Here is a 27807-nt window from a genome sequence, read left to right as displayed (position 1 = left end):
GTAAATACTTTATTATAAAGTATAAAAATAATACCAACAGATAAAAGTGAAATGCACATTGCTTTGTGCAATATTTAATTAATTGTAATAAAGTGAAAATGGTGGAGATTAAATAAAATCAAAACGGTGAAAATCGGTGAAAAAAATAAGCAAATGTAGTTGTGAATTAAAAAAACGAATTGTTGAAAAATGAACAAATAACGACAATCGGTGAAGAAAATGTGCGCAGAATAATGTATAGACACCTTGTCTTCAAGGTTTAAGTAAATACTGCATGCGTTCAAGAAAAAAATTAATAATAAGAGAAACTATCGGCAGTAAATTAAAAAAAATAAAACAAATTCTGTTAAGTTATTTATAGAAGGGTAATCGATACCCATATAAAAAATTACAAATGAAAATAAAATACATAAATAAAGCGTTGAAAAATGTGATTTGTCATATAAATAAGTGCGAAAAACCAAACCCAAGTAACGTAACTTTGTAGTTTTACCATTGTTGTGCATTTAGTGGTCTTCTATATATAGTTTGTACACTTCTATTAAAAGGACCATACCTTTTTATAAAAGGATCCCAGGATATGCACCAATGTTGTTGTAGAGGTAGTAGCGGTAAAAAATCAAAATTGGTACTTAGGTACCACATATTGTTTAGTTTAGACTTTTTGCTGATTAGAGCAGCCAGTTCCAGCCCGATTGCGCTGCATTACGATCCGAATTATTGCCAACTACGCTTGTCCTTCCGCCTTCAACCTTGTGAAAAGTTTTGCATGGGCACTTGCGCCCTCTCGCGGCTGCCAGGCTCACTTACACACGTGTTTTTTAATAGTACGCTCGCATAAACTGCACTTGACCGAGCAACACCATTGAAACTTGCAGTTACATCTTTCGACGACACGAACCCGGGTCGTTCGGTACCCTCGGCCACAGCACATCTTTCCACATCCTTCCTGTCCTTCAGTATCCCGTTTACACTCTCGCCCACGAGTGCCGAGGACACCGTTACGTTTGCTTTGAGTGCAGTAGTCTGGCGATGAGTCAAGGTACACTAAACTGGTTCGTTCAATAGTGGATCCGCTTCTACGAGGTCTAAGCACACCACGAGATGAGGATTTCACTTCGATAGCGTTTTTGTATTGGATCTTGAGCTCATCTCCCAGCTCCCGGAAGTCTGGGATCTGCATCCAACATGTCTTGATGCTGCAGGATCCGGACACGCCATGGCATCTACAGAATGGACGAGCAGAACGAACGGCAACCTAGAAAAACAAAAATTCTCAATTTTAAATTTGTTTTGCAAAAATTTTAAATTCTTTATTTTAAATTGTCTTAATATGATAAAATTTTTAACAACTCTGTTTCGTGTTTGATGGTAATTTAAGAAGCGACAGGAAAATTGTGAGATAAAATATGACTTCTGTCCCTAAAATAACAAAGCGAATTCGTTCTGTTTGATGTGTTGTGATAATTTGAACATAAATGGACACTTATAACTCGAGCTGTCAATTGTACGGGAATGTGAAATCACTTTTAAAAACATGCCAAAAAATTGAATTTTATTTAAATTTGTCGAATGTACAAATATTTAAATATGTTTTGCGACAATTTGTAAAGTTGTGACGTTTTTAGAACTTGAAACATTGATCTTAAGATATCAGTTTTAAGGCTTAAGAGATGTTATCATTGTAAGAGTTGTTTATTTTGAGAAAAAGCTTAAGTATTTATTTTCATTTCTACGAGTATCTAAAAGGCGATTTTATCATTTGACATTTTTAAGGTATCATCTATCTTCATAATTTAAGTGTAATGTTTTCAACATTACAGCAGTTTAACATATTAGACATGCCGTCTATAACTATTTCGGTAACGCTACGTCATGTTGAAAAGTGATAACTAACAGCTAATGTTTGTAAATTTAACTAGGGCTTAAATGATGTGGTCACGAAGTTGTATTGAAAATAAACAGTACAATAAACCGGTTTAGTTAAAACAGATTTGCTTACCTTTAAAATTGCGTTTACCTTTAAGAGACCCTTGTTTTAGAATTTGTATATTGAGAAATATATTCAGTAATCGCAAATTGGATTTTTGAATTATAAAACTTGGTTCGAAACGTGCGTAATTGTCCTAAAATCTTAATAATCGTCCGAAGATCTTCGAAAAGCAGAGTAATCAGATCACACACAAGATTAAGTGCTCGTTAGAAAAAAAATCGCACAAACACGTCGACTCTTTCTCAAAACTCGTTCAAAATTTCACTACAAGCAAGTGACGTCATAGCTAATTTTTTGCAGTTACGATGCAGTGAAAATCGAAACGTCTGTCGTAACAAAGGGGGCATTGTGACATCGCATCAAACGCGTTAGCACCGACGTTAGAAAAATAAATAAATGCTCGATCGCATTTAAGTGAATATTAGTAACATGTTTTTCGTTTCATGATAAGGACGAATTAAGGCTTCATTTGGACCCTCTGGCCCGCAGTAAAACATCACTTTACATTGCTATCGCACAAATCGAACACAAATGCAACAAATGTATGCTACCACATTACGTAATGTATGGTGTTAAAGGCTAAGTCTGAAATTAGGCGGGTTTTTGTTTGAAATTAAGGTATCGGGTTGTAGTATAAAGCTGGATAAACGCTGCTATTAATACCTTAAGAAATGCCAGGTCCTACGCAGGTCGAATAGCGATATGCCATCAATTTTGTTAGGAGAATACATATCGCAATCAAAAAATCTTTCTAATTTGATTATCTTGATTTTAGTTATATTTCTAGCCATCTTATCTCACAGGATTAGAATATTGCCAAACTAGCAAAGAATTAAGTAATGATGTCTGGGAATTTAAAACAAGTTCTTACCATGCGACCCGCTTCGTTGTTATGCATATTCATTGCTTTTCGTCCTCTTTCTCTAGAGTTGCGAGGGGAGACATTATCCCGTTCTCGAGCGTCGATAAATTCACGAGCAAATCCGTACGCGTATTCAATATTATCACCACAGCCGCCCCATCTCTGCAAAAGAAAACTCTTGTTAAAAATGTAAGCAATGGGGCTACTAATCCTTAAGTTAGAGTAAAATCATTTAACTGGAAACAGCATAGGAGTTGTATAATTTTAATTATTGACTTACCCATTCACTATCTAAACCCGAAGGTCTGCCAGCAGTGCTACATTCGCATTGTGGAAGTTCACCGTTTTTACAAGCTCTTGCAACTGCCACAACAACACCAGCAGCCGAAATGGCGTAAGTAAAAGCTGTTTCTTTACTGCCTGAAACGTAAACAAAATACTGTAAAAATTGGGTCGTGTTTATGTAGGTTAACAATAAGAATTTAATAAAAAATGCCAGAGTTGTTGATAAAGTTAAGTTGATGGATGACTTTAGTTGTTTTGTTTATGTTTCTATTTCGTTTGAGGTAAAACTTAACACATTTATTGTGTTATATTATAATAGCATTGGCAACTGGTGACATATACTTAGATTAAATGGCCGGAAACTAACAATCTTAATCATAAGAAGAGGATGGGTCTGTAATTGCTTATTAAACTATGTCCGGTGTTTACCAATTTGAATGTATTATATAAGCCCCTAACGTATTATATATTTAATATAATTGAATTAAACAGCTGATTTTAAGACTTAGCCAAACAAAGTGAATCATTCAAAAAATTTAAATTTAAATAAAAATTGTTTAAAATAAACGTTATCTATTAAATATTAGGTCTTTAAAAAAGGTTGAAATTGTGTAATTTTTGACATTGTGTGTATAAGTCTATTTGCTTTCGGTAACTTAAGGATGAGTTTAAATTAAATAAGCATCACACCTTAACGAATATTTTTACGTCCGCAGTTTAATACCCCATTGTTAAACCAAATAATCAAACATAATTAAAAAATGAAACCACTTTTCAAAAACATTTCAAAATCATATGGTGTAAAAATCTAGGGGGGCGTTTATTATAGGTTTTCGTTTGAATTGTTTCAATATTACATTTGTGGGTGAATTTACACGTTTTTAGTTTATGTATATACAGTTGAAGCATACCGAGACGACTTATAAACATTTACTTAAATCGCAAAATCGAACCCAAAACATTTAAAAATAGACAACAACTAGACCTTGCTAGCCTCTCAGCGACCGAAGGGTCAATTTTATACCTCGCTCGATATAATTCCACTAAAGATTTTCCGCTATTTGTCATTTACCCGTACCCAAACACCTGTGGGCATTTAAAACAGAATTGCAACCCAGTCTGAGTTGTTGAACCGATTAAAAAAGTAAATAATAACTGTGCCTAATTTTTTACAACAGGTTTCCGAAACGAGTTTGTACGCAAAAGGTTTCTCGCAATTACCCTTTAACAGTGACTAAGTTTGTTAATAAATAAAATATTGCTACGACCCCTAGACGAAATAAACAATAAAAGTAAGTTATTTTACGTAAATGTTGGGTAATTTTTTCGGGAAAGTTCAACGATTGTTAAGTAAAATTGTTTATATTTTGAAATATTTACAAAACTACCTTCCGTTACGATACGCTACAAATCATTTATATTTCCCTTTTGAAAATACCCCCAAATGACGTCATATGTTGTAAAAGTTTTACATTTTTGGCCTATATAGTTCGGGTTTCACTTTATTCTGTAATAGTACACCTATAAAAATCGAAAGAAAATAAAATCGCGTGTGTTTAGAATTAAGGTTAACCCCCCTTCCTGTTCAAAAGATGTTTTATAGTTTTCGGTTTACTTGCAAAGATTTATTTTGTTCTGCCGAGGCATTACCGTCGTTCTGCATGGACTAGGTGACATTTACAAGCTGCAAAAGACATCAAAACAGACAATTTTTACTTTTCAACCAAACAAACACAAAACTTTTTGCCAGGATTCTGTCACAAATATTTTGACCCTCAAGCGCTGATTGATTTTGAGTTAAATATGCCAGTTTTTGGGTGGAACTTATATTTTGATTTAAAATTTATGTTGAACTTATATAGACCCCGGAAATTCAAAAACGAGGCCCGAATTTTATTGTCCTATTTGTTTGCTTAGCCGACCACAATACGTTGAAAGATAAAAAAGAGATTTTAAACTGACGCGTTTGGAAGCGAACCGTGGCTTGTTAGTTTTATATTTCGAGCAATTTCGTTTTAAAACAAGCAAACGGTAAAGCAACGTCAATCTTAACCTTTAGGTATTTTATTACCACAGGTGCAGCCTACATATATATATACCAAACATTGTGCATAGATTTAAAAGGGTTAAATATTTGTCCACACCCGAATTTAACACCCAGCATGTGTGTTTACCCACAAAAACGCCCATGCAATTCGAAACTTGTGTGTTTTGCAAACTTGTACGATGAATATCACGTTGCAGTAGTTTAATTAAATCGCGCTTTCTTTACCGCTAGATGGAAACCGATAGCCGAGTCTTGGTCTGGTAAATTTTTTTTTGAATAAACATTAGTGATTTCGCAATGACTTATGCCGATTAACTTCACGTGGGTATGGATTAAATGACCTACGGACTTAAAGAAGAATGACCAAGAGATTATGTACTTATGTCAACGGCCGTGTACGTTTTTATATGTATTTGCCAAGGCTTATAGGTAAACTTATATCACATTCCATACAAAACCTAATTAAATGATTTTTTTTTAATTTAAAAATAATTGTGTTTCGGTTCCAAAAACGTGTTAAATTTAAACCGCGTTAAATCTTTGCAAAAAATATTGCTTTGTCTTGGGTCATTTAACATGTAGCATTACTTTACACAGGGTAACATATATGGAAAAAAGCAAATTAACATTCACTGCCGGTACAGAGTCATGTTATCGCGAAACATTTCTAAACAACTACTTTCCCATGTCCGCATTAACTTTTGAAGTTTTCTGGGTCTAGTTTAAATGTAAACAAGTGCGATTGGTGTGTAGGCGAAGTTGTTTTTATTTTTAACCCTAATTTAATTGCGGTAAGCCGTAACTGGAATAAGTAAATATAACACTTTGGAAAATAATACAACTTATAAAAGCGAGTGGTATCGTATAGTTGGTATTGGAACTATTAAAATTCCTTAAAAATTACACGCCAGACTTGCGACTTACCAATTTTGAGAACTTTTCCAAACACACTACTGTCTTCGACCGTCGAGCAATTCCAACGGTCGCCTCGAAACTGGAACTTGCATTCGTTGATTCCAGCACTGGCACCTTCACTCACAAACTGCATATGGCTATCGTACTTTTGACAGAGTGCTCTTTGGTTACGCGACAGTCCTTCAAGTTGGCTACACATTGGTGTTGTACCAAGAATAAGGGTGTCCATTAATGGGTTTGTAGCCAAGGACCTAATAAAAATACAAATATATGATTAATTTTGGTGATAGGATGTCGTACAATTACTTAGCACCTAAATAAAACGTGTTTTGTATATCCAATAACATCCTATCCATATCAGACTTGGCCTTTAATTTCTCACGGATTTTGAAACTAATTTTCTTAGGCATCACGCGATATTGTTATTGTCCGTTGTTTGCATTCGATCTATTGTCCTAAATCGCATCCTTAATTTATTCTATTGTTACCAACAGCTGACCGCTAGTATAACAATGTAAAAACGCGTCGAGTAGTTAAGAAAACGTCTGACAGGATTTTAATTAATGACCGTGCGATATTTCGTGTTTATAAAATTGGGGTGTTAATCGAAACGTGTACTAGATGAATTGAACAGGCGTTATCACACTTTTATTAGGTGCCATAAATCTTAAAAGTAACGACAGCAACCACGTACTAGCCATGTAATCTAAATTAGTCCAATTTATCGGAGCAAATCGCGATAACGAAAACCGAAACCTATTTTTTTGATGCCAACCGTTTATTAAGCGGATACTTAAGTTTGCTGTGCTAACAAACACGTGATTTAGCATTGCAAAGTAAATTCTCATGCTTGCTTGCGAAAAGGAAATTACGTCATGGGATTCGAGAGTTGGCGACATCAAACGACAGCTTTGCTAAACCATGCATGGACCGCAAACAGCCACCGTAACAAAACACAAACAAGCAATGTTGTAACTTTAAAAGAAACATTAATACTCAAACCCACGGACCGCATGTTAAGCGCAAAGGTTAAGGAAGACTATGGCCTTCATACATCAATGTCTTAACACTGTAGGTAAGTGTACCAGTCGTAGGACTAAGCCTCATTAATATTCATTGCTAGTCTTGCAAGTCACGTGCTTAATAGGCCATGTAAAACGCGTGAGAAAGATGTCCAGTGTAAATGAAGTATCACGTCCGAATAGGCGAGGGTTTAAGCCTGTTTTGCACCGCTTTCGACAGCCTTAAGCCAATGAGGCATAGTCTGTATGAACACAGTGCTCTTATTAAACGGCGCCAGCACACCTTTCCAAAAGCCGTAAAACTCACGACACCGACTCCTATTTAATTTCTAGCTTGAAATATTTCCAAAAATATCCAATTTTGGTTATTGTCGACACTGTGTTACAGTCCTTACGAGTCGCAGTTTTTGGTACAGTTGTTTTTTTCGCGATAATTGTGAATGGGTTTCGCGCTCCCTATTAATTGACCCAGTTGTTTTGTTGAACCGTGGAGGCTCAATAAGTGGCTTTGTTGTAATATTTCAACAAAGGATCGGAAAATGGATGTCTCGAAGTTTTCTCAAAAAATGCCGCGAAATTCCAACACTCCCAAAGCGCAATAATATTTGCACAAGTTTTGTCTGGTGGTTATGTACAGTTTACATTGATATTGACCTGAAAACCGACCCCAGCGAATGACTACTTTCGACTTTTCGATTAGCAATTAGCTTTCACAAAGCTTTCCAGTCGAAAAATAACTAATTTACACGCAGCGAAGCACAATTGTTTATTTGTTTACTGTATTCATGCGCAATTTTGTATCATTCCGCAGACTGTATCAAACTAAGGTCTAGAGAAGTTTAAAATAGTTGTTATTTTAGCTCGGCGGTTGTAAAAAATTTGACAAATCGTAAAGTTATAGTTGGACAGAAAATTGTAAATCAAAAATTAAATCAATTCACAGAAGCGCTTTAAAGTCTTAAAAACTCTTTCACACCGAAATTGAACCAATTGTTGTTTACCTAACCGCGAACCGGTTTAAAATTCGATTTCCCCGTTTTCAAAAGGTTTAAACCCCGTGTATTAACTCAACAGAACCGAAATCCAATAGCAACGTATGAGGTATTCGTAACTCAAACACAATTTTTTTTTATAGCGATATTTAATAAAAAGAAAAGGGACAAATTCGGGCACTTTTGGCCCAACTTTGAAGCTGCAACCTAAAGAACTAAGACGGGATTAAGAGAATAATAAAAGCAAGCGCTGATGACACAATGCGCTTCATACGCGCGGCAGAAAATCTGATTCGAAATACTTTCTTATTATTTACGCCAACACAGCACAGGCTTATCTTTATTTCTGAAAAAAATATGAAAATTCTGCCTTCAAATCGGCTTTAAAAAACCGCGACAGCCTAAGTTTGTAGATGCCATATCGCTAAGCCGAGATCAAAGCGTTTTAGGTTTTCAATTACTCAGATCCCAGGCAATCTGCAAACAAGGATTCGTTGCCTCGTTGTGCGTACGAAACGAGCTTGTTTGGTCACGTGGATCAACAAGGCGTAAATCCTTCAGCGTGAACATATTTACAAGACATGGTATGTATTCGTAACACTCTGGCCTATTGTTCCAGCAAGTGATATACAAGGCACTAGCTTACCGCATTGGAATTCGACGTTACCTATGCACGTATGCGTCTAGGCCAACGGGGTCTATCCAAATAAACTTGTGCAAATATTACCTTATAACCGAACCTAGATATTATGATAATAAGTTAAATACTTACCACCAGTGCCCATTCACTCGTAGTACAAAGAATGCTATTACACATATGGAGATCGGGAGAAGACCGGACCATTGGCGGGAATTTGATTTCGACATTTCGGCAGATGCGTAATTTTTTTTCCGATGGTTAAAATATTCCTTTTGTTTTGGTATTAAAATCTTTTCAGATATTTCCAGAAACTTGATTTGTATCTTTTTAAAGATTGGATTATATCAAATTGAAATTTTTACTTTATTTCTTGAAACTTAGAAGTTTTCAAAGTAAGATGGTTTTACGAAGTTTTCTGAAATAAAAAAAACAAAATATAAATTTTATTTTAGCTTTTTAACAAAATTTTCTTTTTTTATCTTCTCTAGTCAAAAATCAACCTAACTAAATATTAAAAATATCTTTCAAAATTTTGTAAAAAAATCTACTACGTGTAGTATTATTTTTCAGCAGTTTATAGTTGGTATAAAATTCCTTCCTAAAACCTTATGAAATCTGGTAAAACACATAAATACAATCTTCTGAATCTCATATACTTTAAACTCATTATTTTAAAATTTCAATTCATTCTGTACATCGACCTTACTCCTGCCGAGCAATCATATGAATGGCCCAATACTTGCCTCTAAGCCACTAGTAAATACCAAATCATTTTGTTTTTCTCTTTTGGGTTTGAGAGAAGCTGCATCGCCCGCAGAGAAGAGAGAGCTAGTTCTCACCGATAAGGCGAGTAATTAAATTCGGCAAAATTGACACTGTACCAAATTCGCGCGTGCGGGTTCTTATCGCTTTTAGTCTTATTAATCGGCCTTCTATTGAGTTCCACTTGTTATCAAGTTCAGAGCAAACCAAAGAGAAACTGTTTGCTGATTATCGGTTAAGGACGAAAGTGCAAATATTGTGGATTGCAAATACTTTTCCTACACAAATAAACAAATTGCAACCTTACTACAGCCTTACCACGACTTTACCAAACACTGATTTACTAATTTAATTTTTAAAACAAACTTATTTTCCATGATGTAACCTAATACATTTACAGCTACGAAACTTAATCTCTGTTTGAAACTTATATTGATCGACCCTATATATTATGACTGGCACAATCAACTTCTTTTTCCTATTGTAACCTTATGGCCAATTATGACGAAATAAAGGGAGAGTTTTACAAACAAAAAGGAAGTCACTGGGCATAGTTTTTTTATAGAACCGTCATTGTAAAAGTCTAGGGGGGTTTCATCAAAGCAACGGCAAAATTAACCCCCCTGGCGTTTAGGCGAAATTTGTAAGTCGTTAAAAACCCTGGACATTTAGACAATAGAACTGCATCCGCCTTGCGGTATTGTGATGTCATAAAAGTATCGCATACGTCATAATCAAACCGCCTTTTGTTGTTCTAAACAATATGTTAAAACTAGCACCGTGACAATGAAGTCTTACATTTTCATGTTCTGATTTAATTGCTTTTCTTCAAAATTCGAAAACTTCAAACGAATATGATTTGCTAACTTTCTAAATCAAAAAAGGTTCAAGCCAATATTAACACATTTTAAGAAATTACTTTTAATCTAACATTTTTAATTTGAATTGTATCCTATTCTATTATAATTTTAACAAACTTCGCATATTTCTGACTTGTATATAGCATATTAGATAATGATATTTTAGTTTGACCAAGGCCTTGATGAATGCAACAATCTATTTGTCAAAGCTTTGCACCATTGTCTTGCATATCATGAAACTTAATAATATGAAGCAAGGAGTGGACAGTGGACTTTATATATTAACTAAAGTGATCAGGCTCGCCATGGGAGATGTAATTACATCACAACTCCGGATGCATTGATCCCCCATTGATTTGCCACTCCCTGTTGCGAAAACTGCTGCACAAGTCGTTTGCACGCGCAAGATTTACCCCCTACGATAACGGGTGATGTTTTGACTTGTCACTTTTGATAAGAACCTAAGGTGCACCTTGGTGTAATTATTTTGTTATCAGAAGTCGTTAATATTATCGTCGTTTTGAATATAGATCACCACATAACCTCTCCCTTGAACTTTTCAGTAATTAAAATCAATTACAACTCTCAAAATTACCGCAAAACAACAAACTTGCTTACTGTAAATATTCTGCAGTTGGAAAGATAAGACAAAAAACTCGAATTTTTTTCAAATATTTCAAGTTTTTGGGATTAAATAAATGTGTTACGCAACTGGTTCTATAACACTGAGCATAGAATAACATAACTGATACGTTAAGTTGTCTAATTTAAAGGCTAATTTTGTGGCACGCCGTCTACTTTAATTAACCAGCAACTGCTAAGGCCCATTTGGTACATTAACTTATACCAATAAGTTAAATATACAATGCCAACCCCTTTTTCTATATAATAAACACACTATTAAGTCTATGTTTTCTGTATTTGAAATTCATTGAAGCATAAATACCGCAAGCAAATATGGTAATTTCACCTATTTAAACAACTTTTCAATTTATATATTACGATTATGGATAATTTGATTTAACTCGTGCATAGAAATAAAATGCCTTTATATTCTAAACAGTACTTAGGATTGAAAGTTATGTAAACGCGCTCAACTAAAATAAAATTTTGGCATAATTTTAAACAAAACATTTTGTTATATTAAACATAAGATATTTCTAAACGCCTAAATTTTAAAATTTACATATTATTATAATCTCATTTTTAATACGAAACAATAACTGTCTGGATTTTTTTAAATTATACTGACTTACGTCAATTTATGAACGCGTTTTTAAACATCTGTCTTTACGCAACAGTTACTGCTTAAATTATACCATTTCCCGTAAAATAAAATTAATAAAATCCTACAACAAAGCCTATCTTAAGTGCAAAGAATAACTTAAATATTGGTAAAAGCATGTCATTACATAGTACCATACCTAGGTGTTTTTGGAAATTCTAAAAGAGGATAATTATTTTGAAAACCATTTCTCAAATCAAATGTTTCCAGAAAAAAATGTGCCATGTAACAACATAGCACAATAACAACAAAAATACATTTTAAATCGAATACCAAAGTCTTAAGTAGGCCTAATCCTTGCCTATTTAATCAATCATATCACAAATCCTCTGACCTCTGGATTAAGACTCATTTCAAAGTTAAGCTAACACGTGGGTAGGCCAGCTTAACCCTCTAAGCGACAACGGTCACAAATTTAGCCCGCTTTTATAAAAATTTTACTATTAATATTAAGTAAAGAGTTAGAACACCCATATGATTAAAGTAAATGAACATTAAAGTTAAGTACTTGAATTTTTAAGTAATTAAATAATTTTTAAGCAATGTTTAGCTGAATTTATGTTTATTTTATACCTGGAATTGTGTATATTTAGTGTCTACCCAGCAATTAAGTAATAGTTTAACATATTAAACACCTACACGGTCTCTAATTATAGTCTGAAGACATTATAAAACAAGTTCAGTTCAATTTAAGACCAAAATATTGTGGAAAAACCAACTATGTACAATATTATATTTAAAACTTAAATCAAAATAGTATCTAAGACTGACGTCATTACCGTGGGAATTATTTTACAAAAACAAAAATATTGTAGACTTATCACTTAAAGTGACATAACCAGCAGTGAAAAAAATCAAGTGTCAAACAACAACTATTTTCCCTTGCTCGCACTTTTTAGCTTTTTTTCACAAGTCGCAATTTCGAGTCGCTCTCAAGCAGTGAAGTCTGCATTTACAAATATAATTTTACACAAACAAAATTTGTTGTTTAAATTTATTTGTCAAGTTTTTTACATACCAAAAACACAACATACCTAAAAAAACTATTTATCCAAAATAAGTGTAATAAAGTACATAACAAAAATTCTTTTTGCAATATGTCATTGCTATGAAAGTGTTTCAAAATTATATTAAATTAATATATAACTATATACAATATTGGCATATGGTTTCACCCTTAAAAACGAAATAGTTTTCTGCTATTAAGTATATTGGACCTATTTGTGTTACATTCCTACATACCAAAAAATTACTGAAATTACTTTTGATGACAATAGCGAATAACATCCCCCTCAAGAAAATAGAGACAATTTCAGAGAAATGTTAAAATGGATTTTGCATTTAATAGCCAGTACCAAGATGTAGTTGCCATATATGCCTGTGGGCCTTCAAGTTAAAATTAAAATTGGCTCTTATTGCAAAAGTTACAATTGTCGTTATTATGTTGTTACAAATTTGATAGATTCCCGAAAATTTTCTTTCATTAAAATCGGAAAAAATTAAATAAAATTACTCAGTTCTAAATGTACTTTAAAAAAAATTATTTTTAATTTTAAGAAAAAACAAAAATTTGTTATCTTTTTATTACTACATTTATTTATTAATTTTTATGTAAAACCCGACCTTTAAACTTCTTAATTATAATCGCTTTATTATTAGTAAATTAATTTAAAAATTTTTTTAAGAATTGAGAAAAAAGCTTAATCTTAGATAACACCTAACTAAACATAAAAACATATTAAAAAAAAAAGCAATAAGTATTTATTATTAGAACCAATGTTGTATTTTATTTTATGATTTATTACAAAAATCACCCTTATTTAGGGAGTATATATTTAACCAGCAGATTAAACAATAAATTTAATTTGTATGCTTTAAAACAATTAGCTGTTCTCCGCCACATATGTCATTAAACAAACACATTTCATTATGTTCAAAGAGAATTTGTGACGTCATAAATAACACATAAATATCTTGCGCGCGTTCTAAACGATGACGACATATTTACGAGGTGAAATTGTAACTTTTTCACATCGTTAACCCACTCCATCACTTTTACTGAAACGCACAGCCAGATGAACGACACCAAATTAAAACACCCTGCTCATTGTGACGTCATTAACGTCACGCGCGTCGAACAAATAAGCAACAAATGTTACAACAATAAAAACGTCGCTTATTATGACATCATAAAGATAGCATCTGTCTTGGTATACAAGCGATAGCATCCTACAATTATTCCAGACCTTTGATAGGCGAATAGATCACTAGAAATTAGCTACTAGTGGTTATAAAGCCGGGTAATAAAGTAGTAACCTCCGATTTGCTGAATAGATTCGTCCAATGTAATTACAAGGCATCTAACAAAGAGTATTTCAATGACAACCCAATAGTTATTAACGCCACAAACAATACCTAGAACTCGGCGAAGATTAAAGTCAAGATGCTAATAACACGTCTGATGTTTTCTCAGAGCGACAATCTATTGCACAACGTCATGATTAAAAGAATATTTCTGGATACAAAGTACTTACGATTACACGTGCTTCTGCTGTTTTAAATTCAGGTGTTTTAAATACCAGATGTTGTTGCTAGCAACAGTAGCTTAATCTGTCACATAGCGTTATATGTAAAACACATCTCTCAAAAATGGTTCAATTCTTCAAGTTAACATCAGTTGATATTTCATGAATCTTTGCTAATATTCTATTTGTAAATGCAGTATTGAACTATTGCTTTGGAAAACACACTGGCTTTAACAAGTTAAAGGTTACAGTTGCATTTTTTTTCTTAAAATGCTGTCGATAAACATAGAAATGATGTAACTTGGCAAGGTCGAAAAATGACCTAACGATAATCATCACAATAGTATCAAGTTCTCAAAACCTAAACATCTTTTAAAAACAACAAAGTAATTCTTCTTGCAACGCTTCGCTTCCAAAGAAATGGTTAAGGGCCACCGACATTTTGTATCTTTTTGTGAATCAAAGTAAAAATATTCAAAAACACTTTCATCCTTAAACTAATCCGGTTGTCACAACAAATATATGGAGTTCAAATCACTACTAGACAAACAATGGCAAAAAAGAGATCACTAATTTTTAAGTCAAACAATTTATAACGCTTCAAACTATGATAGATATAACAAACAAACAAACAAAAATTAAAACTAAATTTAAAATTTATAATAGGTATAACATATCTTAAACTGATTGGTAGTAAAAATACACCAACAAGTTTAATATTTAAACAAAAAAATTACTTTTATTAGAAAGACTAACTCAAAAATGGCGTTTGGCCATTTTGAAGCTGAGTTGGGTAATTGCCTGGGTTAAAAGTGCAAAATAAGCAATTCAAGTATGAGCAACACGGTTGGGGTTAACATTTTTCACATTGCTTGTACAATTTTGGTTGGCCTTACAAATCCTGGTTAATACCCAAAACCAAAATATCTGAAGACTTATTGGATTTAGAGACTGACGTCAGAACTAAACAAGCAATTGTTTACGGCGATAAAGGCTAAGCTTATGTTTTAACATTTGGAATTCTTGTTGACGAAAATGTTTGACTTAAAAAACAATTATTTTTCAATAAAGTTGAGAATTGAATTTTCATTTTTTAAAATCTTATTTATTTAATTTAATTTTTTTTTTTTTACTTTTCTCAAATAACTTAAAAATATTTTATTATTTGCAGAGGAATTAAAAATGTGTTCCATTATTCTTGTACTTGTCAGTAATGGGCACTAAAACTTGACCTCAACTGCAAAGGTCCGCCTGATATGACGTCACGAGGTTACAAAAGGTCACATACATTGGGTACTGTTTCATTAGGTGACTTTATTACAATGACCCAAGGCATGAGAAGTTACTGATAAGGGTGCCCCCCGCTTTGCAAGTTTTTTCTTATAACTTTTGGGGGGCCGTTTTTGTTAAAAACTGTTGATTAAAATTGACATAAATTTTAGTTTAGAATATAAGTATATTTGCTGCTAAACATGACCCCCTGTGCATTACCCAAACTTTACCAAACTGATTAGATTTTGTAATTCAAATTACAAAATTTACAACACAAAAGAACCCTGTTTAGATGATTCAAAAAAACAAGTTTTAAACCCTTAAAAGGAAAATTCACAGCAGTCGTTGCCTAAAATAATTGGCAATGCTGATTTCATTTTCTTAACCCTATCCATATGATTGAACAGTAAGTACAGCAAGTCGTGAGAAGGCCGGGGTTAGCGTGGAGTATTTGCAGATGACTGGTTAATTCGACCAAGGATTGGGTTACCACCAAGTTTATTGTTTTTAGCGTTAATTTGTTATGATAATAACACCGTTTCGCCATTAGGCAATCGACTTGGCGTGCATGTTTTTAAACTGTCTATATATACCGAGAAAAAAAACTTAATAACAAAAAATATTTCACAAAAAAATAACACTTTCTACCAAACATCATCTTCTAATTTCATCAAGAACTCTAATATTAAATACATAAAATAATGGGTACTATAAGCTAATTTATTTTATAAAGCATATTGTTGGCTCTATAGTAGTACTAGACGACATTTTTTTAATTAAAATGTGATTTTGTCAGCTGCACAAACAAGTGTATTGGATGATTGTATAATAAATAACAATAGCTAAACAACGGTTAACTTTAATGATTGTTATTATTATATCAATTGCTGGCGTGTTGTATAATTATAAAGACAAAGTAAGTGTATCCAAAACTTTTAAATAAAAATTAATAAGACAAATATTTTTATTTAAGAACAATTGCAGAATTAAAATAACCAACATTTTGGCAAAAAAATTGTTGAAAAAATTTAATTAAGCTAATTTTGGGTAATACCATTTTACACAATTACATTAATTAAAAAACACCATTTGACATGCGATTACTAGTCTATTATCGGTGCAAAACTAAAATAGATTTCTGCTAAATTTCGGCCTTTTTTAACTTGCCAGTCTAGAAAGTCTTAAACATTGGCCTTCAAGGTAATTATTAGTGAGCATGGCGTGCAATAAAGAGTTAGCTTATAAGAGAAAATTGCATAGGAATCAAGTTCAAATGTCATTTGCTTAGTAATTATCTTTGTATAAGTGCCGGTCCGCTGTTAAGAAACACGGTAAAGATAAGAATACAACAGTTCACAAATGTTTTAACTTAAAAAATATCAAACGACTTCCGGAAACTTTATGTACATAACCCACATTACAATTCAGAAAAAATAAAATAATTCCATTTTTTCAAAAATAACTTTCTTTATTTTAGATATTTTACAAACCAAAATTACCACAGAAATTATACACATAAACGCTTACAAAAAAATATTATTTAAAACGTTAATAAATTAAAAATTACTTTTTCGAAGAATTTTAGATTCAACTTTACTTTTAACCATTTAAAATTTACTAATTAAGTAAGGTCATATAATTAATCTTTTAACCCTTTCACTTTACTTGAACCTAAATATTACCTTTTAAAAGCGTTTAGCACTACCACGATAAAATCTCTAAATTAATAACTCAACCTTAATGAACTTTACACTTATTCTATTAATTAGCGAAACCAACAACTTAAAAAAATAATAAATAATATTCCCAAACAAAAATAAACTAAAATTTTCTAGCAGCTGCTAAACCATTTATTTTGAATTGTAAAATATTGTTTATCTTATATAATATGCGCTATGTAAATTAGCAACAAATTACCCCCGTACTGCATAGTTAAAATATTCGCAACTGTTAAGTACATACACAAATAAGATTAATGGCCAATTTTTCTGGGCTACATCAACCCATTAAGATTACGAATTTCCAGACCTTTGGGTGATTAATTAGGCACGTCAGTCGAAAAACAAAGCAATACACACATTAGATAAAAGCATTTATTTCAACAGAGTGTTAAAATATTTTTACAAAAATTTAACAGCAAAAAATTGGGTTATTTTCCGTTGTTTATAAGTCAATTTTCAGCCCTATAACAATAACAACATTGCTTTAATATATAATTGCAAGTCTGTGTGCATTTAAATACTAGGTGCCTATTACTTGCACTTAAATATTCACCAGAACGCTTGCTACACGTGGTTTTCTGGTTTACATAATTTCATCACGTTTTTAAAGAGGAATTTTAAAAGACAAAGTACTTCATACGAAATCCATTGTAGCGAGATATAAAAAACAATACAACCTATATTTAATATGTATATACCCAGCAATTAAAACACTAGCTAAGGTGTTAAACAAACCACATTTTAAGCTGAGGTTAGTTGTGTATGAGTATAAAGATATAGCTAAATAGGCTAAAGTGTTTGATTAATGCGTATATTCACTCTTAGCCAGTCTCTGAAATTTGAAAAGTAACAATTTTCAAGTTGGAGCATTGTTTAAATTTTACCACAACATATACTTGGTGAAACATACAAGTAAAAATTAATGCAATGACATCTGTTGGACATTAAATACAGGTTTAAAAATAAATGAAAAGAATGTGTATTGTATTGTTCCTATGCTGCTGTGTAAAAATGACAATGCATTTTATAAGAATGTATATCAAACCACAAACAGCAACAAAAACAGACCTTTACAAAAAAATCAAGGTTAATGTGGGGCCCAAATTTTTCAAAGAAACAAAAAAATTTTTAGCTAAAATAAAATTTAAATTACATAAATTTTTTTCCGAAAATCAAAGCCTTTGAGTCAATGGGGTTTATTTGACCTGGTTATAGCTTAAAAATTTATCAAATTTTGACACTTAAACGTACGCCAAAAATAACCCTTTGAAAAATATCCTTGGCGTTAATAGTTAGGTGAACTTTCCATCTAAAATCGTTTGACCAATTTTCCACCGCGGCCTATATTTCTGCTAATGTATTTTGATTAGCTATCATGCAAGCGTGAAGCTATTAACCTGCGCTTTTTCGCGGAAATTGGCGTAAGATCTCGACGTCTAATTTCGGAAACTAGCTCGACTTGAGGTAACGAGTGACCAGGTTGGTTGAAATTTCCGACGTTGACCGTTGGACGTGAAATTTTTAATTAATTTTTAACGAGTTCAGTTGCCCTTTTCGCAGTTCGATTCTCGAAAATTTGAAATGTTCAAAAAACATATTTATCAGAATTATAAACGCAGGTGCTTTTAAAATTCAGCAAAATAATTTAGGTTACGTGATTAAGTCAAAAATTTTTTTTAAAAATGGCGATTTTTTTTTGTAACCTGATCTCAATTTTTTTAATCTGTTACGAAATATAATCTTCAACTGGGCCGGTTGCCAAACTAAATTGTTAATTTGAAACCGCAGTGACGTCACTCTGACGTATGTTACCAACGTCGGAAACGCTCTTAGTAGAACTTTCAAGATAAAAATAACCAAAAGTCGCAAACGGACAGGATATTGCGAAACTTAAAAAAATAAAATTTAATTCAGGTATTTATTGGTAATTTAAAATCGAAATTTTACGTTATTAGTCCGAGAAAGGAACCAAACAAAAAAATGACCGGTAATTGATATTTTTACGACGACATTTTGCGCGAATTGTGACGTCATAATTTCGTGAGAGGTCGCGTTCTCGGCGAATCAAAGTCGCGAATCGATACCAGGGCGTGTGATTGCAAATTCAAGAAATTGCGACCTTTATGCATGTACTATAATATAACTCCTATATTAAAACACCTATTTTCACAACGATTCGTGCAAGGTAAGCCTTTACTCTACAGTGGTACCCGACTGAAGACGAGTGAGTATTCTTATTTCGAAATTTCTAGATAAAGAAATTCAATATCTCGTCAATAAATCTAATTAATTTCGTCACGACAAAAATAAGGGTTAATATATATTTTTGTGACGTCATGTTACGCAGAACAAGTAGCTGTTCTAGAATAAAAGCAATTAAAAACTTAAAATTTGACGTCAACTTTGTTGTTAAACAATATGATCATGTTTTTGCATAAATTCACAATGTTGATGTTTTTCACGCTTTGCTGGCGAGCCAACGCGATTGCACACTTGTAAAACTAAATGACAATTTCGAAATCAGTGCATTTAAATCTTAAGTTTCATCGATAAAAGCAAGTTCTCTGAACAACAAGGAGTAACAGATGTTTTGTTCCCACCCACTTGGGTATAAGGGGGGGTTAACATTATTCAAACACAGCTGTGATATTCACCCCTAAAAACAAGGACAACATTTTTATGATCATATAAGGTGATTTCCCATCGAAAATTTGTACTACTCTGTTTATATTGGCTCACAAATTATTGATATTTCTACAAGTCCTAAACTTATAGCAGAAAAATCAAAACAATTTCTACAGTCATTTAGTCAGCCCAATTATAATATGAAAAACAATAAAAATATACAATGAACATATCGTGATACATTAACAGTAATATTAAGACACAAATGCACGTTTTATACAATAAAAACTTTAAAGTTTCCAATTAATCATTAATATTAGACATTTGAATTGGCATTTAAAAGTCGACATGTTAACCCTTGAACACGAATTTTTGAGTTGAAAATGTAACCCAACACCAATACGTCACACTCACTTGAAACCTAAACAATAAACTTTGTAACACGTCACAATTTAGTGACGTATCGACACCACCAAAAAAAAAAATTTTTTTTACAAAATTTTTCTCCGAAAAAAAAATTAAAAAAAGGCAAAATTTCAGGTCACGTGACGCTGCAGATTCTTGACTTAAGTATTTACAACAAAAAAATTTTGATTTGAAATATTTACTGTCAGTGAGCTATTTATCACTATTCAATGGTCAGTTAAGTACTGACCGATGTGCACGACTGACCTGGAGCCAACAACAAAAATTAGAGTGATTGACAGTTTTTAAAAAGATTGTTGACCCCAAAATCAAAATTTCAAGTTACTAATTACCCCTTTACATATCCAGACAAAAATTTCCTTTTTTTATACCAAAAATTTGTTTTCAGTTGTATTCCAAAAAAAAGTTTAAAAAAAATGTTAAAAGTCCTACTAAGTAGAAGGTTTAACATCAAAGGCAGAACCCAAGGGTGCCTAATCTTTAAAAAACCAAAATATTTCGAAACAAATTGAATTCTCAGTATTGCCTAAGATAAACCCTTTTGTTCCACTATCAAACAGATGTCCCTAAATCACAAACTAATCCTTTAAAAGTAGAACTTCTTTTAAAAACTAAATCTTAAATGGAATTTTAACATCGCTAGGACTTTACTATTGCTACAATTAAAGCCTTTAAGTACTGTTTAGGTTATATATTCTTTTATAACAACAAGAATAAAGGTTAATAGTGTATATGTTGTAACACGGATCATATGTTATTAAACCAACAAGTTTACTTAAGAAAATGTTGTCTAAAAGTCAAATATTTTTCTTAACAAATTCTTTAAACATACAATGATAATAAGATTTGCAAATAAAGTTGAAATGTCTAAGACTTAATAATAAAAATCAAACAGTAAGACTATTTAATCTTTTAAAAGTAAGAAAATGGCTTTTGTAGAAGATTTTAAAAACTTCTTACAAGAATTGTATTGTGGATTTAAAATAATAAATTAAAAATTTAAAGAATTTATTTCGTCATTTTGACTCTACAATTTTCAAAACTTCGTGATCCTTTAAACAAAGAATCAAAGGAAGACCCTTGTTTTACCCCAAACCCACTTTTCACCCCTGTTTTTTGAAGCCCTTATCCAGTACCGGTCGTCCTCCGGGCACTATGACGTATTTCCTTGTTGACATGGTTACAAGAACAATGGGCAGAACAATGGCAAAGCTTGTTGCACCACGGGACAATGTTTCAGGCGTTTTTCCACTGTTTGTGGGTAATGACGCGCTGGTTAAGTGTGCGCAGAATTGAGGACAAAGCGACGATGTTTACATGTATGCATCAGGCAAGTGAAAATGTCGTCTCACCAACAATTAGACACGGGTAAACGTTACCAGTGGTACATACAACAAACAGGCAAGGAATGAAAATTGGTGTGGTAACCTATCACAGTTTTCTTAACAAGATTGAAACCGGGTATTGTAAAGTTAGAGTTTTCACACACCCTTAAACACGCGAACAGACGAGTCATAATATTCTTGAGTTTTCTACTTCTTGTCTCACTATAATGAAGTACCGTTACTTTGGGTAAAACTGGAGTAAAAAAAAAGTTCTTACTTACAAAGATTTAAAAAGACTAACTAAATAACACAACAAAAAAATAAATATATAACGTAATAACAACCAAAAATGTTACTAAAATAGGTAAAGAAACAACCAATTGATTAACATATCAATAGTTAACACCGACAACATAAGATTTAAATTTTAAAACAGTCTCAAAAGGCCCCTTTTTTGAATAAAACACTTAACTGTTCTAATTTACTAACAACATGTAAACCTTTTGTTGTACAACACAACCCAATCCACAATTCAATTTACGGAAACTTAATTTCCGAAAGCTCTTGACATCTTACCACAAAGTTAAAACAGTTTGCCGAAAAAAGAAAAATAATTAAAGGGTTTGTCAATATTAATAACCCCTTTTAAAAACATAATGTATTTAATAATATGCTAATGTAGCAAATAAAAAACAGTTACAAAAATTTCACTAAAAATTTTTTTTTTTTAAGACATAAAAATGTTTTCAGTTTGTTAACAAGTTTATTATAGAATGCCAATCACATTTTTACAAACAAAAACTATGACAAACAAATGCAGAACTGAGTTTTACGGATCAACAATAATCCCACGACTTATCTAATTATATTTGTTAAGAAAAAACTAACCGTCTAGTTATTTCCGAATTGTGTAGAAAAAGAAATAAGATACTGTCAATACTTATGAAATCATGTGTTTTTCCTTAAAATAATATTAGTGTTAGTTATTTTTTCCCATAGTTTTTTTAAGTATTTACAAAATCAAGTTAAAATCATTTTAAAGTTATGTTATTTACATAGCATGAGTCAGGGAAAAAATGTTTTTTTTACTCAAAATCGTTTAACGTAGTGAGATCAAATTCCAAATTAACTAAACCATTACTTTGCTATATTTAGAAAGCAATTTTAACCGAACTTAAAAATTAAAAAAAAAATTAATTCATGAAAAAATAAATAATATTATTTAAATAAAATCAATAAAATTAAATAAAACTTAAAAAGAAATACCAAGTCAAAAATTGCATAGAATTTGACATTAAAAATTTATACCTATATTATTACTTAAACAAGAGCGTTTGTCGAAAAACGTCAAAAAATTAAAAATAAATTAACAATTAGTAAAAAATGTCAATTTCTAGAGCATTACAAAAATCAAGTTCTAAAATCTAATATTTTAGTCACAGACAGAAGTATTTCGTGGACACAGAAAAATGTAAAAATCTCAGTCTTGAAGCAAACTGTCATCCTAAAACCACGACCCAAAACGTTTCAGATTGCCTCACATTCTTTCATTTATTTCTTGCATTGTTTAGAGTAAAAATAGTCTAATTGTATTTAAGAATAACAGCCAGAAAACGCAAAAAGAACCCCATATACTTTTAACTCTCAGTGGCCGCATTTTTTCCAAGCCAAAACCACTTCAAAAATTAGCGCAATCATTTTCATCACGTATTTTAAAAATTGGGTTAAATGTAAAAGAGTAATTTTTTAGTCTTCCCACCCAAAATTTTTACATCTGACATAAGACTATAAATAAAAATGTTTTAAATACACCATCGACCCTCTTAAAAATGTTTAATATCATCTTCTATTAAAATAACTTTCAGGCACAAATTGTCAGACATTTTGCATTTACTAAAACAATATTCAATCAGCTGTTAAAATGTGTGGGCAGAATACCTTAGTTACTTCTAATAAAAACTAAAAATTAGAACACAATCTAATTAAATTAGAAAATACAACAACCATGGTTAAAATATTTCACAATGTTTTGATAAGCTTGCCACAAACAACTACAAATTACCACAAAACAACATAGCAATAACTATGACCAAAAAAGAATTTATTAACTTTAAAAAAAGGTTTTGCAGGAGTTTCTTTATTTTTTCGGTTAAATAAGTTCGTCAAAACAAATTTTGCAAATTTATCCGAAACGATTTTATTATGGTATTACCAAAACAAAAGTTTATTTGTCATATCAATTTTGCGTGTAAGACATTTCGTAATGTAATCATCAAGTTCAGTTTATGTTTTTTTTTAAATATGTCTTTAAAAAATAATTAAAGTTTATGCATAAACAATCCTGCATAGTCTGAAGATATTTTTGTTTTGATACAGACAACGGTTTAAGTATTTATGGTTGCAAATGGCACACTAAGCCCAACAAAAAAGAACTTTTGGCCCAACAAGTCATTCGGGATCACGGAACAAAAATGAATTCTCTTTGAAGATAGGATATTTTTGTCTGTTTGAAATTTCGACACAGATTTTCGCATATCTCTTTGTTAGGTATTATGTTTTACAACCGAGTCTTCGAAGGTTTTATTTTGAAAATAAAACTTGCTCGTGCACGGGCAGTTTCACACTACAATACCTATGTGTAAATACCCAACTTGTAAACCTACACGACCAATTACGGCAACTCTTTATTGTTTGTATATAAAATCAAAATGCCAACTTCAAATGGAAAATGTCAAGTTAATTTGACAAATGGTTATCATAGGGTTATAGGGCCGTATTTAGCTTAAATTTGATATCGATGTTTAAAAAGGAATATTTAGATTAGCAGGTGTTTAAAAAATAGTCAGCAAATAACTAGTATCACAAAATTGGGCAAAAGTGAAAAAAAAATTAGATAACTAAAAGAAATTCTATTTTAAGCAACACAAAAACAAAAAATGCTTTTTCACAAAATATATAGGCGACAATATTACTAATCCCCTGCAAACATTAGCCAAAACATTTTGAAATAATAAAGCACAACCCATTCGAAACCAAATACCATCTCTTCATCACAGTCTATAGGCCATAACATTTTATGATTGATGTTTCAAATAAAAAGTCAAGTTTGTCAAAAATGGGGGTAGAAATAAAATTCCAAGAGCAATTATCGATTAGTTCAAGTACCGTTAACTGGGGTTCAAGAACTTTGTCATTATCGCCCGGAACTATTTGGCATCCGATTGTATTTTAACATAAGTAAGGCGCCGCGTTTTTTACAATTTTAGGAAGGGCAGAAAATATTCGTGGGCTTAACCTTAGAAAAACTACACCCAGCAACATATAGAAGCAGTTGCGCGACAAATATAAACTTTGAACTTTGACAAGAATCTGCAAATGTTAAAGCAAAAAGAATGCCGTTTAATGTATTTATGTGTAGGTAAAGTTGTGGTGAAAAAATATATTTTCTTCAAAACAAGATCATATTTGAACAAGGATTAAACGAACTAGCAAAAATAAGGTTTACAGACAAAAAACTGTTTACAGACAAACACAATTAACTCACCCACACCCATCGCCTATTTCAAGAAAACAACATTAAATTTGCCATTTTTAATCATCTTTTAAACTTGCCCGTCTATGATTACACATCAAGTATAAAGCGATCGTTTTACAACATCATTGTCAGCTGTCGGTGAAATATTAGACGCTTCACTAAGGTGCGGGAGACATTATTACGGGGAGGACGCGACACTGAAAGGTCACGTGACATTTCATGTGAAAATTGCCGCCATTTGAAAGAGGTCCCGCCCACAAAAAACCGTGACCCCTAATCGGTATGAGTAATCATTTAAAAATCCACTTTAAAATATGAAACTTGAATATTATAAAAATTTTAAAATAATTTTAAAGGAGAACAACAAAAAATTTAAAATAGAAAAAAAAAAAAAAAATTAAAATAAAAATTAAAAACGACAATTTTTTTTATATTCACAATATTCACAATCAGCCTATAATCTATATTGTTACATCTTATCCAGTAAAGATGGATATCTAACATATAGCGGAAATTAAAGAGCACTTAGTTATAATTCTTACGTCGGTTTATTATTACAAAAGACAATATTTTAAACAGATAACTCGACAGACTTTGAAACATTTTTTTTAGTAAATCGTAACGTTATAACGTTGGCTTAAATTGACAACGATTGAAACAGTGTAGTAGTGGTTTGTAGGTTGTAGGGTTTGAGAGCGTGTGAAAATAAAGACTACCTTATGACTAAGAGCCCTGCTAGTGAATTAAGAGCTGGTGTCGTTGTGATATAATCGAAAATTGATCCCGTCAACCCAAAACAAATAAATAACGTTTGATGTAAGGACCGAGAGCCGAGATTATGACATAATGCAAATAATTATGACGTCAGAATCAATAAGGGTCACGTGATTTAATAATGAGGAAAAATCGAATTGGTGAAGATTTATAGCTGTAAACTTTTATTTTAATTATCGAATATAAATTATAGCTCAAAAATAAATAAAAAGTATACTTGTTTATCACATGTTTATACCAAGAATAATCAAATAAAAAATTGTTTTTTGAACTAAATTACGAAATAAAATATCAAACAATTTTATAAAATTACAATTTTTTTCAATTACTTTCTATTACTCAATTACACTTTTAAATTATTGTCGCAGAATGTCACAAAAAATGCGTCAGAATATTTTTCTCTGAAGTTTATATAAATCATATAAACGGTCAAAATTTCAATTACATTTGTCACAACATTTTACAAGAAAATAAATAGATAAAAAACACCAATAAAATACCTAAATCAACATATTTGTATTTCTGTTTTTAGTAAATTGCCATTTTTTAGGAGAAATTTTAATATTATAAAAATTACTAAGATGTTAGATAGGTAATTGTTTAACAAACAAGTGAATAAAATTGATTGATCTTTTGTCAAAATAAGCTGTAATTTTCTTTAAGTTATTTTAAAAATAATGTGTTTTTCAGTGTTTAGCCCAATAAAATTCAATTTACATTTATTTAATCTTATGTTATGCAATTAAACTTATGTTATGCAATTAAAAGCAAAACACATACTTTTAAAGTTGCTGTTTTTTTTCTAAATTAAATTAGACAATTTTTTTGAAACGGGACATTTAATATAAAGTTAAATTAAAGACCTTAAAAATTGAAAAAATGTTGGTATATTATTGCCACACATTTCACAACAACTCCGTCAAATTCTGACAGAAAATTCGATCATTTTCTTTTTTGACGACTTGTCGTGCAGAACAAAACTACGACAAACAGACGACAGTTGGTCACGTGCACAAGCCAAGCTAGCGACTAAATAAATTGCACAACGGAATATACACAAAAAAAAGCTTTAAAATAACACGATTTTAGTATTAAGATGACTTCATAACATTAGCAGGCTTAACATATTTCTTGCCTGTATTTGTTACAAAATGTATCAAACTCTGTGAGTTTTCGTGTCGTTGATTAAAAGTTAATCGTCTTTAGACCACCACAGCTAGGTGGATATAAACAACTTAAAATCCAGGTAATAAATCAAGATCTGGTGACAATACACAACGGTACAGCTGACAAGGTGCACTAAACTATCATGGCTTACAGCTTAAGTTTAAACCAAAATAAATACAACTGTATATGATAAACTGTAAAATAAACTTTAGTCTAAAAACATTTTATAAAATAGGAATAACAGATAAACACAAGTTATCGACCGTATCTTTACATTTAACTGCAGTTTAAAGCATTTATATTGTAAAACCTTTACTATTATTTTTTCTAATTAAAGCTTTAATTAAACCTTAGTTGATGAAACTCTTTTGATTATCGGTCATGTACGTTCATTTAGAAAGCTTTGCATATAATGTGATAACAAAAGCTTAGGCTACCTGTTGTTTGATATTTATATATACTTTTATTCAAATCAAATTTAGTAATAAGGCATTAAAAACTAAAGTAAACGTTAATTTATAAAACATAACTTTCTTACCTTATCTTCAAGATACTACAGCTTAATTTTGACTTTTAGCATTCGTTTTTCTAGTCATTAGCTAACTTTTGCATATACAAATAGTACATCCAAATAGGTTAAAAATAAAGCTTTTAATTGTACATAACAGGAGCCTACGGTCAGTACCTCTTGTAGTAGTGGTACTAGCTTAACCTATGCTATCCTACTCCTAGCATTATACTTTACTTACAAAGGCTCCTTTAAATACTAGTTAT

The 27807-nt window shown here is 31.5% G+C and overlaps 1 protein-coding gene across 1 annotated transcript; it reads right to left on the bottom strand.

The window, feature by feature from the left end:
• Nucleotides 1-27736, bottom strand: LOC145746113 (protein Wnt-5a-like). Its single transcript, XM_082564301.1, has 6 exons — nt 27572-27736; nt 8889-9171; nt 6112-6353; nt 3136-3275; nt 2865-3017; nt 1-1258 (listed from the first exon to the last, which is right to left on the bottom strand). Exons 2-6 carry the CDS (start codon nt 8981-8983, stop codon nt 803-805), a joined length of 1086 nt encoding a protein of 361 aa, XP_082420427.1. The 5' UTR covers nt 8984-9171; nt 27572-27736; the 3' UTR covers nt 1-802.
• Between the last annotated feature and the right edge of the window lie 71 nt (nt 27737-27807).

This window comes from Corella eumyota, chromosome 3, assembly GCF_963082875.1.
Source record: "Corella eumyota chromosome 3, kaCorEumy4.1, whole genome shotgun sequence".
Lineage (NCBI taxonomy): Eukaryota > Metazoa > Chordata > Ascidiacea > Phlebobranchia > Corellidae > Corella > Corella eumyota.
The sequence above is the reverse complement of the archived record's forward strand: the minus strand, read 5'-3'. Positions and strand labels throughout refer to the sequence as shown.